The sequence below is a fragment of the Rhinolophus sinicus genome, linkage group LG04 (genome assembly GCF_036562045.2).
Source record: "Rhinolophus sinicus isolate RSC01 linkage group LG04, ASM3656204v1, whole genome shotgun sequence".
Classification (NCBI taxonomy): Eukaryota; Metazoa; Chordata; class Mammalia; order Chiroptera; family Rhinolophidae; genus Rhinolophus; species Rhinolophus sinicus.
The window spans coordinates 186,958,197-186,974,255 of record NC_133754.1 but is presented as its reverse complement, the minus strand read 5'-3'; the positions used below and the strand labels follow the sequence as shown (position 1 = coordinate 186,974,255).

At 62.1% G+C, this 16,059-nt stretch overlaps 1 protein-coding gene across 2 annotated transcripts in view; it reads right to left on the bottom strand.

The window, feature by feature from the left end:
- Window positions 1-16,059, bottom strand: part of RXRA (retinoid X receptor alpha) — a 98,093-nt gene that overhangs the window by 4,772 nt on the left and 77,262 nt on the right. For both annotated transcript variants that reach the window (XM_074331328.1, XM_074331329.1), the window contains exons 5-9: window positions 8,378-8,547; window positions 4,887-5,016; window positions 4,010-4,142; window positions 1,595-1,686; window positions 995-1,100 (exon numbers count right to left, since the gene is read on the bottom strand). In XM_074331328.1, the coding sequence (XP_074187429.1) occupies window positions 995-1,100; window positions 1,595-1,686; window positions 4,010-4,142; window positions 4,887-5,016; window positions 8,378-8,547 (631 nt within the window). The remainder of the gene's footprint in view (window positions 1-994; window positions 1,101-1,594; window positions 1,687-4,009; window positions 4,143-4,886; window positions 5,017-8,377; window positions 8,548-16,059) is intronic.

Below are 16,059 nucleotides of genomic sequence, written 5' to 3'. Positions count from 1 at the left end.
TCTGCCCCAGGCCCCCCTCTACCACATGCTGCCCGGGTCTCTCCACAGGGACCCTCGGGGGGGGGGGGGGGGCTGCAGGGCTGTGGGGCCTCATTAATTATTAACAACGTCTGTATTTCAGGGGCAAAAGCCCTGTGGTTGTCTGCCGCACAACCCGGATTTTCTAGGCAAAAACGCAGCCTCGAGCCTGGAGTGGAGCCAGAGAGCGAGCTGTTTTCTGCTGAGCTAGCGAATGGCTGAGGCGGGGAGCCAGGAAAAACAAGCAAGCCTGCTTCTCTGTCCCGTCCTCTGTCCTCCATCCGGGAAGTTTCACTTTAAACCAAACCAGATGAAGGCTGAGCAGCGATCGGACACAGTTAACCATGTGTGCGCCAGCCGGTGGGCAGGGAGAGGGGCTCCTGCTCTCCTTGCCACCCCCCCTCCACCCAGGAGATGCCCTTCTGGTGGGAGGGGGCAGAATCAGGACGACAGCCTTGGAAAACCATGAAGCCACTGACAACTCCCTTTGTGCTGGACACCTACTGTGCTCCCAGCACTGTGGACCCAGGGATGAAATGATCCCAGCCCTTCTGGGGCCCAGTCGGGCAGGCAGGAGATGCAAGCTGGACACTGGGACCACGGCCATCTGTCTACTCTGCAGACTTTTCACAAAGCACCTACTACGTGCTGGCATCTGTCCTGCCAGGGCTGAGCGCACAAGGCCCTGCCTCTAGTGGTTCCCTTTGGGGTGGAGAAAAGCACAGCCTTCCTTGTATCATCTACAAAGCACCTACTGTGTGATGGCACTGGGCCACGTTTTTGGTGGGGCTAAAGAAAGTGCGTGAGAGTGTGTGCGCCCTGGGTCCCCAAGAGCACCCCATCGTCACTCAGGACATGCCAGCTGCTCCAGGAGGGGCGTCACCTTACATACTTTCACACAAAAGTATCTAAAGGGCTAGTGGCAGTCTGCCCGGGGCAGGGGCCTGGACGCGAGGTCCTGAGGGCCAGGACTCACCTTCCTGGCTGCTCAGGATACTTGTGTTTGCAGTAAGCCTCCAGGGATGCGTACACCTTCTCCCGCAGCGCCTCCACCTCCGCTGGGTTCGAGAGCCCCTTGGAGTCTGTGAAGAAGGGGCAGCTGGTCAGAGCCCCTCACCCAGCAAGCTGCCTGGGGACCTGGGCTCTCAGGCTAGCTCCCCACAGCCCCTGGCTAGGCCGAGGCCGGCAGCTCCGAGAAGGTCCCCTCCTATGCAGCACCCAAGATGGGGACAGGCTGGTCCCACGGTACCCAGGGCAGGTCTGCCCCTCACTAACACCGCCTGGATTGTCCAGGCTCCAGACCCTTGGCACTGGAAGCTCATGGGGAGTCCGGTGCAAAGTGGTGCTGTGCTTTGGACAGCAGAGCCCAAAAGCCCGGCAGAGGCACCAGACCACCAAGGTGAAGCGTGGCTCACGGAGCCCCGAGGTGTGCAGAGGCCCACTCTGAGACCCACACAAGGGCCATGAGAAGGTGGCACAGCCATTCCCCACCGTGAACAGGAGGCACGTCCAGGCGGCCGTGCGCCCTGCGCGGGCGGGAGGACGGGCCCTGTGCAGACCAGGGCGCAGGCCGTACCGGGGTTGAAGAGGACGATGGCGCGCAGGCAGCCCAGCTCTGTTTTGTCCATGTGCATGTCCCTCATCTTGGACACCAGCTCCGTCAGCACCCTGCAGAGGAAGCAGGCGAGTCACAAGGCCCGCAGCAAACCGCACCCCTCGCCAGGGCCCCCAGAAATACCCACAGGTCTCAGGGAGCCCAGCGTGACACTGGACGGCCCCTGAGAAGGGCAAGGCCAAACGGGGGCTGCCAAGACAGGCCCAACATCTGCCACACACCAGGGTGGGCTCTCTCCTCTGCCTGGAGAGGGTCTGTATGTGGGATTTTATTCTGGGACCCTGCAGACTACGGAGGGACCTCGTGACAGCCAAGCCACAGTGAGGCAGGGGCCTGGACATCGGGGCCAAGTCCACTGCCACTGGACACTCAGCAGCTGACCCAGGGGCCCGCCTGAGGCACAGCCCTCGGGTCGAGTCCCCACCACTCCCCTCAGTCCACGGGAGAGCTGTTCCCCAGGACGTGGCCTCCCAGGTCCTGCCCCACCACCAGAGGGGGCTATGTTCTACTTCTCGTCACCAGCCATTTATTTCCAAGAGGGAAAGCAACCCATCCGTCCTCATCAGAGCAGACAGCCCTCCCTGGAGCCCCCTGCGGGTGGCAGCGTCCTGGACCCCCTGGACTACTTACAGCAACCCATGTGGCCTGGGCTCCCCAAACCCATTTGCCCACCCACCAGCCCAAAATTTGACAAAGTGGCAAGTGATGGGGAGGTCGGGCCCCAGGTTAGCAAAGGAAGGCGGCCCAGGTGAGGCCTGGACAGTCCCCCTGAGGAGCCCAGGCTTCTCCCTGTGGGCCAAGGGGAGCCCCCGAGGTTCTGCAGGCTGGGGAGGGACGTACTTGCAGCCTGGGAAAAGATTCATGTGGCCGAGAGGACGGGGTAGGAGGGGACGGGCTCAGATGTCGCTCGGCCTCTGGGCCATCTGCTGGTGGGCAGAGGGCGGACTGTAGAGAGGTGGGGCAGAGAACCGTTCACGTGAAGGGCAAGGAAAAACTGGGCCTCTCCACAGCTGTTCTGGGACCTGGGGGATAGAACCCGCTGCCTCCAGCACTGTCACCTCTCTAGCTGCTGGACCACAGAGCTGTCAGCTGGGGGCGTGGCTGGGGCTGCAACGCTAAAGCAGATCCCAGAAGGACACACGCTCTAAAGCAGGGGTGTCCACACTGCGGCCCGCGGGGGATCCATTTTTTATTGGCCCGCAGCAAATTCCAAAACTATATTTAGTTTACTTAAATAAACCAGGTGAGGCAATACGTACTTCACCTCGAGTGAGTGGCCCAGCTATTTGTGTATTTTACCGCATATGGCCCTTGGTGAAAACCGCTGAAAAAAGTTTGGACACCCCTGATCTAAAGGCTGCATCTGTGGGTAATAAATGCTGCACCTGCCGCTCCCATTGGTGGCACCATGGTACATCAGCTTGGTAAAGGCCCTGAGAAGTCCTGCAGCACAGACATGCCCTGTTTAAGCCAGCCTGCCTGCGGTCCGCGGCCACAAAGGCTTTTTGCACTTGGTACATACCAGGGAGCTCAGGGGCCTGCTCCTTCGTTCTATCTGAACCATCCCACAGCGCAGCACATTTTCTGCAATTATTCCTCCCTGCCTTGTGGGTAAGTGGAGGACTGTCCATCTTTAGGGCTCCCATACTCAGGGGCTTGCCGTGGACCCTTCCCTGTGGCCTGCCCCTTCTCATTCACCACCCCTGTGCTGTAGCACCCCACCCGAGGGACCTGTGATACCCCTCTCAGCCCTGCCCACTCCAGCTGGACAAAGCGATAGCCAGGTCCCCGGAGGCCCAGGCCTGCCGTGGGCCCTCTGGGATTGTAGGAGCCAGCCAGAGACAAGGATGGACAGCTGCTGTCCAGCTCGCCTGGGGACGTGCAAACGGGCTGGGTTCCTGGAGTGACCTGAACGGAGACAGGCCACCCGGCCCTGGGCGTGGGCCTGCTGTGTGACCAGTGCTGCCCTTGGGGGTGTGCAGACATCGGGAAGGTGCCGGGAGTGGCACGGCCAGGCAGGTGGCCACATCAGACACACGTGGGCTGTGATGCGTCCCTGACACGTCCCCTGAGAGTCCACAACGCGGCAAAGCGCACTCCTTTTATCGGGTCAAAAAGGACACGGTATAACCGTATCCACGACGTAAGCCAGTGTTGCTTTTAAAAGAGTGCAGCCTTCCTTCCCCTATACAGGAGTTTCAGAAAAGAACTGGAGGGAAATAAACCCCAATGCTAGTGGCTGCCGAGTGTCCCCGGATGCGGGACTTTGAAGGGTTCGTCTTCGTCCTTGCGCTTTGCTCTACTTCCCCGCATTTGTAACCTTCACAAACAGACACACGCTAAGCCCGACGTGAATGTGGCCGAGGGCCACCCCACCTGTCAAAGATGGCGCCCACACCTGCGCTGTGGGCGCTGTTCCGGTGGACGTGGAGCCCGGTGGCGAGAAGGATCCCATCTTTCACGGCTATGGACCGGTGCGAGAAGGAGGCGATGAGCAGCTCGTTCCAGCCTGGGGGGGACACACGGTCACGCGGCGGCCCCTAGCCCGAGCTCCCACAGCGGGCTCCACGGGACGCTAGCCCCATGAACGGCTCCACAGGAAGGGGGTTCTGAGCACCTTTCTTCCACAGCGCACGCAACACAGTGGAGGCCCTGAGAAGTCCCGCACAGAACAGCTCTGGCTGTTTAACCCAGGCATTCCCACACTCGTGGGCCCAGGGCACGCGCCTTCGGCAAGTGCAGGATGCTGGTGCCACGGAGCGCGCAGGTGCGCTCCCACAATTCTCTGGGACGTCCACGGAACAGCCAGTGTGGTCCCGACAGCAAACTCAGAGATCAACGTGTGCAACGGGGAACAGCACAAAATAGCAAATTACTCCCCCGAAACAAGGTGTGTTAGAGCCACAGGCCACTCTCGCTCTCGGAGCACAGACAAACCAGGGGAGGCATCAAAGGTTTAAGAAAAGGGCTAGAGTGTTTCAATGACCCCTTTAAACAGGACAACATGAAGCCGTCTTCAATAAGAGCAGTCATGTCATAGCCACCACTCCAGAGCACGGGGAAGGTTCTGGCTTCACGGCTGACAGTAGCTCATGGATTGTCCCAGCTAATCCTGACTACAAGCCGACAAAGCAAGAATGAGCCCCGTGGACAGAGGGGACACGGGCCCAGGGAGGGGCAGGGGTGCCCTGGCACACAGTGAGTCAGAGTGACTCTTCAATGCCCCACCAGTCCCGCCAGCCCGGCCACTCACCTGCCCTCAGCAGGATGACCTGGTCGTCCAGGGGCAGCTCAGAGAAGTGCGGGATCCGCTTGGCCCACTCGACGAGGGTGAAGAGCTGCTTGTCTGCCGCTTGGCAAATGTTGGTGACAGGGTCATTGGGCTACGTGAGGGAGGGGGCACCGCAATGAGTACCATGTGGACAGCCCAGACCAGGCCCCACTCTGCCCAGGGTGAGCTGAAAGCAGCCCCCAAAGGCTCCCATGTCTGAATCCCCAGAACCTGTGACTATGTGACCTCACGCAGCCAAAGGGACTTGGCAGACATGACTGAGTTAGCGACCTTGAGACGGGAGATGACCCTGGATGGTGCGGTGGGGCCCGGTGACATCACGAGGTCCTTACTAGAGGGAGCAGGAGGTCAGAGTCAGAGAGAAGGTGTGAGGACGGAGCAGAGGTCGGAGGAGAGAAGACACTGCAGCCTCGAAGCTGGAGGAAGGGGCCGCGAGCCAAAGGGCGTGGAGGCCTCCAGCCCTGGGAAGGCCCGGAAGTGGGGCTCCCCCAGGAGGAAGCAGCCCTGCTGACACCCTGACTTTATCCCGTGGGGCTGATGCCAAGAAGAGTGAGGTACTAAATCTGGGTTGTTTTAAGCACTCAGTTCGTGGTCATTACAGCAGCCACAGGCAGGTCATCCAACCTGTGACCCATTTAATCCCACCGCAGGGGGCAGGGGCCTTGTGCCACAGGCAAGGAAGCTGGGACGTGGGGTGGGTGTTGGGACTGGAGTGTACTCCGGCGGGCACGGTGGCCCAGCCACTGGGCAGTCCTGGCTCCTCCTGGGCTGTATCTTCCTACCAGAGGCAAAGGTGGCACACAGACAGAATGGCAACAGAGGCCCTTCCGGAAACTTCTAGCCAGAAGCGGACTCTCCAGTGACCGGTGCTCCTCATGGAAGAAAGGCCTTTGAAGAGCTTCCCTGACAGAAACTCTCTGCCCATAAGCAACGCACAATCTAAACACTCCAGGCTGCGTGAAGGGCTGGCTGAGGGCTCTCCCAGGAGACCCAGTGGCAAGTTGTCACCGAGGCCACCAGGTGGGGCAGGGCTAGGGCCTGTAGAGCGGGTGCCTGGAGCCGCAGGGAAAGGCATCAGCGGGGGCTTGCAGGGCACTGGCCAGAGCAGCCAGGGACCCCCAGTGGGAAGCGGTGGGCAGGGCTCCACACCTACATGACCCCTGTAGCCACCTTTGTGCCAAAACCCCTGAGCTGCGAGGGGCTGGCCCACGGCTCCGCGTTCCCACCTCCGTCCCCCAGCAGACCTCTTGGGGCAGCACCTGGATGCCCAGCTCACAGGGGCAGGACACCAAGTGCCCATGCCCAGCACCCCTGCGGGCATTCACCTTCACCCCACCTGATCAACGACCGGCAGCCACAGGCCTGCACGAGGTCCCCGGTTCATGCATGTGACATGCCCAGCAGCCAGCCATGCCGGAGGCAGTGCCCTAGGAGGCAGCACTACGGCCAGGCTCTACTTCTCAGAGCCTCATGTGCCTCCTGCCATGTGGCTATCAGGAAAGCACCATGGACCTTGCCTCTCCATGACACAGAGCAGCCCCGTGCTGCGGGAGCCCAGGCCTGGTGGGGAGCGGCCCAGTGAGCCATGTGGGGAGGTGAGGTGTGAAGCAGACCTGGTGAGGGCGCCATACGGAAGCCCCAGCAAACGGGTCTTCTCCTGGCCACTGCCAACAGACCCCTCAGAGCCCTCAAGGGGCCCAGAGCAGGCCCGGGTGACGAGCTGTCACCCTGAGCCGCTCCCAGGCCGGCCGGGGCCTCACAGGTGGACGCACAGCTCACATGTCCGCTGTGCATCTGGAACGGGTGAAGACAGGACATGGGCTGGAGCTGTGGGTGACTGATGTGCCCTGCACAGGAGATAAGGGCTGGAGGGGGCTCCCCTGTGGGGAGGGGCTGGGAGGGGTTCCAGCCCCTCCCTGCGCCATCATGCTGTGTGGCCTCCAGTAAACACTTAACTTCTCTGAGCCTTGATTCTCACTCAAACAAATGGGCCTCATTCGACAGCAAATGTTCAATGAGCTCCCATCCTGTGCCTGAGCAGGAAGGACAGTTGCTGTCTTTGGAGATGATAGTAGGACTCCCCTCCTCCGGCAGAGGCTCAAGGCTCCCCCAGGGCTAGAGAGGTACCAGCTGCCATGCGTGATGCTGGGTGAGTTGCCCCTCCTGGGCCATCGGAGGGAAGGGGCCTAAGGAGCCATCCAGAAGGGGACCCAGGCCAACCCACAGGAAGCTGCAGCGTTAGGTCAGACGCAAGAAGGCAGAGCTGTTCGTGGAATCATGGGGCCACCCGGTGAAGCCCCCCCCCCCACCAGCCACCTGCCTTTGCAGCCACAACCACCTCGCCTGCTCTGAAACCAAGGAGAGCAAATGCCACGCTTGCTATTTCTAAATAATGTCCTTACTTGACAAAATTAGAAGCTGGCAACCCTTGGCCGATCTCCTGATTTTTCTTCTGGAGTTTCTGCTCAATCATGAAACCCTCCCATCTGGTGTCCTTCCCCTCGCCGGGACAGAGGAGGTGAGCCCAGCACCTCCAGGGCCCAGGGTTTCGTGACTGGGCGTCCCATCAGAGCACAGGAAGCAGGACTGGCCTGGCACCCAGCCATCGGGGGCCTCAGCCTGCGGGAGCCTTGGGGGCATATCAGAGGGGACCCCACAGTCTTAAACTTGGGGTGAGGGCCATGTACAAGCACCCACCCTCAGGTCAGGGCTCTTGTCCTTGCCCGAGCTGGGCAGCGAGGAGCAGCTACAGCTAGGACGCCAACCCCAGCCTCACGGCGAGGAGGGGGCCTTCACTCACCACACACACCGCCATGAGACCACCACATGCTATGGGTCTTGAAGGGAAAGATCAGGGCTCTGAGCCCACCTAATGGGCCAGGCCCACTTGGGCAGGGGCACAAGCAGGCCCTAGGGGACAAGGGCTCCCTGAGCAAGTGACACCTTAGCCAAGACTGAAGCCTGCGGAGGAATCAGCAGGAGGAGCATGTGCCAAGGCCCTGGGGTTGGGGTGTGGACACGCAGGGTGTGTCTGGGCCACTGTGAGCCAGGGCGAGAACGGAGGGAGAGACGCCAGGGTGACCTCAGAGGCAGCCTGGACAGGCTGTACGGGGCCAGCCACCGGGCTCTGGTCCCAGCCCCAGAACCCACATGGGAGACACACGTAAAGTCTAGACACGATCCTACTGGCAAACCTGGGGCAGACACAAGACCCCTGACACCCAGCTGGACCACGGGCCAGAGACAACACGAAGCATGAAAATAAGTGCCAAGTCCTGGCTTTGAGTCAAAGAATCAAAACGTCCCCCACCCATGGGCGGGGCATGACTGCACACCTACCTCATCAGCAGGGCTCCCAACAGTTGGGGTCTCCACCCGGGGGCGCTCACTGGGGCCAACAGCCCCCAGAATGACAGTTCTCGGGGGAGGCCACGTGGGCGGGCTGCACTCACCGAGTTGGGGTTCAGCCCCACGTTCGCCTCCACGTACGTCTCGGTCTTGGGCTCGACAGCCAGCTCGGCCTCCAGAATCTTCTCCACGGGCATGTCCTCATTGGCGCTGCTCGTGGACTCCACCTCGTTCTCGCTCCGGTCCTTGCCCCGCTGCCGCTCCTCCTGCACGGCTGCCGCGTGGGGAGGTGGCGGGTCAGCCGGCAGCGCCCACGGCAGCCCCTCCTCTGACAGGCCAAGTGCTGCCCACAGCACCAGTGTCCCTGCCAGGGCCAGCCAATGGTGACCTCACTTCTGTCCCAAGCCTGACCTCTCAGTGGCTGTGCGTTCTGAGAATACAGAGCATGCCTGCCTCTCATTAATTCACTCAACTAATGCTCACACCAGGTCCCACCCAGGCGAGGCATAGGCCAGGGCAGATAGGGCCTGGCTCTAATGAAGCTGATGGTTCAGCAGGGATCCAAGATGGAGAGGGAAGGGGCTTTGATGGGCTATGGACTCAGGCAGAGCCAGGAAGGCTTCCCAGAAGAAGGGGCAATGACATTGAAGGAGCAGGAAAAACAGGAACAACAATTCAGCCAAAGGGGGCGGCGTGTGCAAAGGCCCAGAGCCAGAGCACAGATGCTCTACCTGGGGGCGGGGAGGGGGCAGCCGCACCAGGATGGAGGACTGAGCAAACGGGGGAATTGGGGTGGCCGGGTTTCCGGGAGCCCAGGAAGAGAAGCTGATGAGAGGAAGCAGACATAGAGGGGTTCACTTCAACTCTGTCCCCAAGGAGACTCATGTGGGAGGAAGGCCAAGGAGGCCAGGGCACCCCATGCTGGGCGTTCACAGACCTCAGACTTCCCAAGAGGGGCTGGGACCTCCCTGAGCCTGGTGTGGGGCTGGAAGGGCTGCCCGCATGGCACCAGTACAGCCTGAGCTGTGTGTCAGGGCCGTGTCTCTCAGGCACACCCCCGATGCCATCGTGTGGCTGACGGCAGCCTCAGGATGGGCGGTCCTCCCCAGAGCCCACCTGAGCTGCCCCTCCTGGGTCGTGCTCTGCTGGGCCAGAGAAGCTGTCCTGATGCCCCCCCCCCCACCAAGTATCCAGGGTACCACAGCCTCCTCAGGGCCGGATCCTCAGTCCCCCCCGCCCCTCCCGGACAAGGCCCCTCAGGGTCCCTGGGGACTCCACAAGAGTGGGCATTTGGGCGAAGCAACTTGCAGAGCGTTGCATGGAAACTTCTGTGCACAGGCCCATTCCACTGAGGGGAAGGGCCTAGAAACAGCCCCCAGCCCCTAGCTAGAGCTGGCAGACCCCTGGGAGGACCAGGACAGGCAGAGCTGGCCTACCTCCTGGAGCCACACCCCAGTCCACAAGGCTCCTAGTAGGACACGGAGATATTCCTGAGCTGGGAGAGCCCCCCAGGCCAGACCTGGATCCCCCCACAGCACCCCAGAGGCATGGCTGCTCGCTCTCTACAGGAAACACCAGGGCTGTTGAGAACTGGGAGCTGCTGGCCCTCACGACATGGAAGAGACCCTGACTCCCAGCCTTGCCCTCCAGGACAGACTTCCCTGGGCCCTGCCGCAACGGGGGGAGGGGTGGGGAAAAGCCCCCGGCCCACCCTGCTCGGCCCAGGCCATGTGGCAGCCACCTCCGTCATCCCCTGGTGACCATGCTGCCCCCCGGGTGCACGTGAGAGGCCCTGGTAAGTGGCCTGCTCCTTCGGGACACCAGGGGTGGACGTGCAGGAAGCCAACTCTGCAGCCCCCACTCCCACTCTCACCCAGGAGCATGCTCAGCTGGCTGACACCGACAGTTATTGGTGCTGGCACACGACCCAGCCTCCCGCCAGCCCTGGCGGTGGGGGCTCAGCGAGGGGGCTCAGGCCTCCCGAGGATGCCCCCCAGGACAGCCAGAGGCGGCTGCCTCCCTCCCTCCACCCAGACCCAAGCCCACCTGGCTCTCCTTCTATTTCTGACCCACCCCAGGTTTCCCACCCCACAGCAGCTCCGAGCCGCAGCCTGGCAGCATTCTCCTCACACCCCCTCCGCATTCCTGGTCCCATGCACAGCGCAGTGGCTTCCAGAGGGCGAGAAGGTGCAGGCCCTCAGGGGGCTCCCAAGCACTACTGCTCCCTGGGCCTCAGACGGGCTCATCCTCCCCCCAGGACATCTCTATGGGGCACACACAGTCCCTCGTTCTTTCAGACACTGGCTGTCACGGGACCACCACTGCACCTCCAGACCCACGCCTTGCCCTGCTTCCAGGGCCTGAGCTTGGAGCGGCCTCACCAGACCCCTTCCCCCTTGGTTTCTGGAAGGGCTTGGCCAATAAAAGGAACCAGCAGGAGAGAGGAGGGTGGGAGGAGGCAGGGGGTGCCCACAGCTCTGGTGCCCACCCTGCCCCACCACGGTTCTCCACGGCCACTTCCTCCTGAAAGGCGCTGAACCCGGTGAACAGCCCTCCCCCAGGCTCTCCACGCCCATGTCCCCTCACTCCTCCAGGCCTGGGGTCGAGGGCTCCCCGCTGGTGCTGGGGGATCCCCACATCGGCGGCGTCACTCCCATCACACCACCCACAGTGCTGTTACAGTCCCCGCAACACCTCTCTACCACCCCGAGCCGAGTACTTCTTGCCGGGCCCCCACCGATGGCCATTCAGAGATGCCAGGCCCATCTGTGCCCCTCTGGTACCTCAGGGCTCTCTGAGGACAGGCCCTGCACCCTCCTTGTGTGGACACATGGATATTTAGAGCTGCCCCCATGCCAGGGGCTGCGCTCTCCAACACCCAAAGGACTGAGTCAAGCGAGGAACTTTCCATCCACATAGCGAGACTCAAGGTCGGGCCGGCCAACACCTTCGGACCCTACCAGCTGGGCCAGGGAGCCAAGCAGGAGGACTCGAGTCCAAGTTTTTGCAGGTCTGGCAATTCTGGAAAATCTGACAGCAGGTGGGGGCTAGGTAGGGAGCACAGGCTGGCGGCAGAGGGCAAGGAGCCCACAGGGTTGTGGATGCCAGTTGGGCTTCAGGACTCTCCAGTCAGGCTTCCCAACCCCTCCATATGGGGGTGCTGGGTCACCCTCTGTCACAGTGGACAGGGTCACAGGCCAGCAGAACCCACCGGTAGGAGGCAGCTACACAGGCAGACTGGGCCAACACCAGGGTGACAGGGACCCAGAGCCCAGGTGGGGCCGTGTCCCTGAGACCTTAGGATGGGGTCTCCAGGGTCAGTCCCCTGGGCAGAGCCAGGACACTGCTGAGAGGCACGTGGTTTAGCTCCACCACCTCATTGTACCAGGGAGGGGAACTGAGGCCCAGACAGCCCAAGGCGCATGGCTGAGCTCTCAGGACCGTGGGCAGCTTAGTGGCAAGCTCTGAGTCAGACAGCCCCAGGTGCCCAGACCCTGCTCTGCCTCCGACAGCGGTGCGGCCCCAGGCCAGTCCCCAGCCACCATGCTCCAGCTTCCTCAGCCCTAGAATGGGAGTGACAGCACCGGCCTTAGGCTGGGTCCACGAGGAGGTGCCCTACAGATGCTCGCAGCTTTGTCACCGCGCCTCCCGCTCCCATGCTCCCCAGTGTGGCCTGGTTATAGGGATTTCCTCCCTCTCCACAGACAGTCCCTGGGCGCAGGGAGCCTGAGCTCACTGAGGGTGGCCCTGGGGGTGGCAGCAGCACCCGGGCAGGCAGAAGAGGGTTCCTCACACCTGCCTCCTCCGGGGCGGCCAAGAATTAATTAGTGGAGGCTTTGTAAAAGCACTTTGAAGCCGCCAAGGGCCCGGCAGCTCTGAGCAGTGTCATTATAAATATTATGGTTTTATTTATAGACGGCGGAGGGGGCAGGAGAGAACTGGGATTTATGCTCTGCCAGCTCCATCACCTTCTAGATGAAGTTATGTTTGACTTACATTCTGCTGGCGCCGGGAAGCCTCAGGCAGGAGGCGTCTGGGAAAACAGGCCCTCGTTACCATCCAGCCCTGAGTGTGCCAGGCACAGGAAGCTGGGGATCCCCACGAAGACCGGCCCTCCCCCCACCAGCAACCAAACACATGCACGGGAAGGGGATTCAACTCCCAACACAACCAGGGTCCCCACCATCACGAGACCCACTGACGCAAGGAGCAGCAGCAGCTCTTCGGCCAGAGTAGGACAATCCTGACCCTGCCACCCCAGGACCACCCCTCTAGGCTCCCAGGGCCCGGCAGGAAGCAGGGAGGTGGGATGGGGTGCCCACAGCTGATGGGAGCCCTGGCCCTGCCGCCTCTTCTGCTTTGGGCACTGCTAGAGGCTGGGACCTTCCTCTGTCCCTTATATGGCCCCAGGGGGAAGGCAAGAATGAATTTCACCAAAAGCCTCTGGCCCAACCACCTGGTCTAAAGGCCAGGGCAACTGAGACCAGGAGAAGAGGCGCCCTGACAGAGGCCACACGGCAAGTTACGGTCCCCCTAGCTCAGAGGACGTGCCCTTAAGGGATGCAATCTAAGACAAGGCGAATGGTCACATGACCCCACGGCAGCGTGCACAGATGCCGTCAGTGGTCACTGCTGTCCAACCCCTGCACCAGCCAGGCACAGTGGCGCCACCACCTGCCACGTTCCTCCCAACAAGCCCGGGGTGGGGGAACCTCCGCTGACCCCACTGTACACATGAGGAAACAGGCCCAGAGGGGCAGTCACTTGCCAGTGGGGACAGGGTGGCACTCGAACTCAGCCAGGGCTCCTCTGCAGTAGAAATGTGTGGAGCCACACGTGCCTGTGCGTAAGCGCACACACACACACACACACACACACACACACACACACACACCAGACACTGCCATTTCCGTACCCCAGTCCTTCAGAGTCAGGAGACGGGGCACAGGAAGCAAAGGAGGCAGGAAGGAAACGGGGAGAGGCCTTCCTGGAGGAGGAAGCAGAGAGGTGGGGGCAGCAGGATGGCCCCCTCCAGCCTGGGCCAGTGTCACCCGCGGTGGGGGCCAGGTCTCCCCATCAGGCTGGGAACCCCAAAGCACAGGGCCTGCCTGCCCCATCAGACCAGAGGCACCTGTATGCCCCAAGCCCTGCTACCACGTGCTCAAGCAGACAGGCCCGGGCTCAGCCCGGTGGAGGGCTGGCCTGAGTGGCATTTCCCACCTGGGCCTCTGCCCCCCCCGCCTCCCCCCGGAATGCTGCGGAACGAGTCCCTGGTGGCTGCTTGTGTGCGCAGGCCCCACCATTGGCCAACACCAGATGCCATCCGCCTGCAGCAACCCTCATTGGCCCAAGGGTGGGGTCCCGTCAGCCCTGAGCCAAACCCTCCTGGGCTCTCCCTGTGGTCAGCCAGCCAGGTGCCAGCCCTGAGCTGCCCCTCCCACCACTGCACTGGGCAATGCTGCCTGGGCGCCAGCCTCAGTTTCCTCACCTGTAACAGGTGTGATCGCAGCCTCACCAAGGGGTCGTTGACTTCAAGGCGAGTCGGCACAGCTGCCCACCCAGGGCTGGCACTGAGGGCGCAGGCTGGCACTGAGGGCGCAGGCTGGCACTGAGGGCGCAGGCTGGCGCTGGGCGCCTACGGCTCACACCCTATGCTCCTGGCCAAGAGTGTCCTGAGCTGCCACGCTGACCCTACTCATGTGGCCTGTGCCGTCACTGCCAGGGCGTGGGTCCTCCTTGGAGTGGTTTGCCCAGGACAGCAGAGGAGAGGAGCTCTCTCAGGACCACTTCCAGGGGAGGGGGCAGTGCCCAGCAGCCAGCTGCAGGCTGCACGGCAGGTGTGGGGCAGGGGTAACCCCTCTGTGCCACTCATCCTGGGAGACCATGGAGGTTCCTGGAGGCACGGCACTGGGGCCACACGGGGCCACCAGTCACCCCTCCCGAGTACGGCTGTGGACTGGGCCCCCGCCGGCACCAGGAAACACGACGGGGTGCCACCTCAGTGGGGAGTCACATGCCCAGGGACAGAGACTACTTGGCGCAAGGGCCTGTCCCTCCTTCTTGAGACCCACCCTCAGACTCTCAGGGCCACACAGAGCCACCTCCACAGCCCATGAGGCCGTTTCATGCTGTGTTTGGGGCATGAGAGCTGTACGGCACGTTCATGACATAAATCCAAGAGGCGGTAAAGGAGAAGAGGTCCTGGTGGGACAGGTATTTATCTAACGGCCAGGAATTCAGGCCTCAGGGCCCATCTACCTCTGGAACGTGCCTGAAGCACCAGACTGTCCCATCAAAACTGAGCGCGGAGACGAGGGATGCAGCCCCCACCTCATGCACTGGCCCTGAGACGCCCCAAGTGCCCCGTCTCTCTATGTATGAGGTGTGGGGACAGCATCACAGCAGCGTGGGTGAGTGACACAATGTACGGAGATCGGGCGAGTCCCCAGTCAGGTTCTGTACATAGCAGGTGCCCCTAAGAGCCACTCGGCACGGGCCCCTGTCATCGGTGGGTGCCAGGAGAGGGCCAGACAGGGGATGCCAGGTCTCCCCAGCCCTGACTCTGAAGCTCCACTGGGATGAGATGGGGCAGTGCCCACTCTCCCCCCGGCCTCGAGGGGACAGGAAGCTGGAATCTGATGACCCTGAGGCTCGCAGGTGGACACGCTGAGGGGCCGCAGGAAGGGGTCAGTGTTCACTGGACAGTCCCAGGACCCTGCGGAAGGTCACTCTCTGGGGCCTGAGGTGGCATCCATGCCCTGCAGTGTGCCCCATCTGCTGACATTCTCGGCCTGTGCGCAAGCTGTTCCCTCCGGCTGGGCAAGTGGTGTCCCTAAAACCTTCCCACTCTTCAGGTGTCAGCCGGGCCACCTCCCGCCCAAGCCTTGCCTGATGCCCAAGATCGGGCAGGTGCCCCTCTGGGCGCCCGCGGTGCCCTGCACCCTCCCCAAGTCGGCACTGGTCACAGCGGGGGTGGGGGTGCTGCCTGGCTGTGATGTCACTTTCCACGGATGGGTGCGCACAGCTCACTGCTGTCTGCCCAGCGCCAGTGTGGTACCCAGCGCCAGGAGTGGTGAGCTCAGTGAGTCAGCAATCTTGGGCACTAACCCAAGCTTGCCCGGTGCTGCAGTGTCCTCCAGGGAGCCGTGAGCCTGGAGCTGCATGCCAGGGTCCCCACTCTCCTGCCGGCACACTGGCACCCAGCCCTTCGGCCAGGCTCCATACCCATCCACTGCCTACCACACACTTGCCCCCAACCCAAGTTTCCATCCTTCAGAAACAATACAGCATTCACCACCTCCAGCAAGCCTTCCCTGACTACACGGCACCCAGGGGCAGCGGAGCCGGGCACATGCTTCCTCGGCTCTCTCGCTCGCCTGCAGGAATGAGGTCTGCACTGGGAGCCTGAGGCCCAGGTTCCAGGCCTGTGTGTGACCTGGACACGCCTGGACCTGCACTAGGAAGGGTGGGCCCAGCACTGTGTGACCCCAGCACTGTGTGACCCCCTCTGGGGTCCACGGCCCCGCTGCCCCTCGCTGGGAGTGGTGCCAGCTGCAGGAAACGGGGCTGCCACAAGCCCCTACCCACATCACCTTGCTCCGCTCACCCATGTGACCTCAGGAAGGAAATCCTGCAGGACCCCGTGGCCCTACAGAGCTTTCAGTTTCTGAACAAGAACAATCGGGGCTGAGGAGGCGCAAAAAAAAAAAAAAAAAGGTAAGAAACGGGATGAGATGAAAGCTGCAGCCACCACAAGAGGACAGTCCTTGGTGATGAGACACCAGCA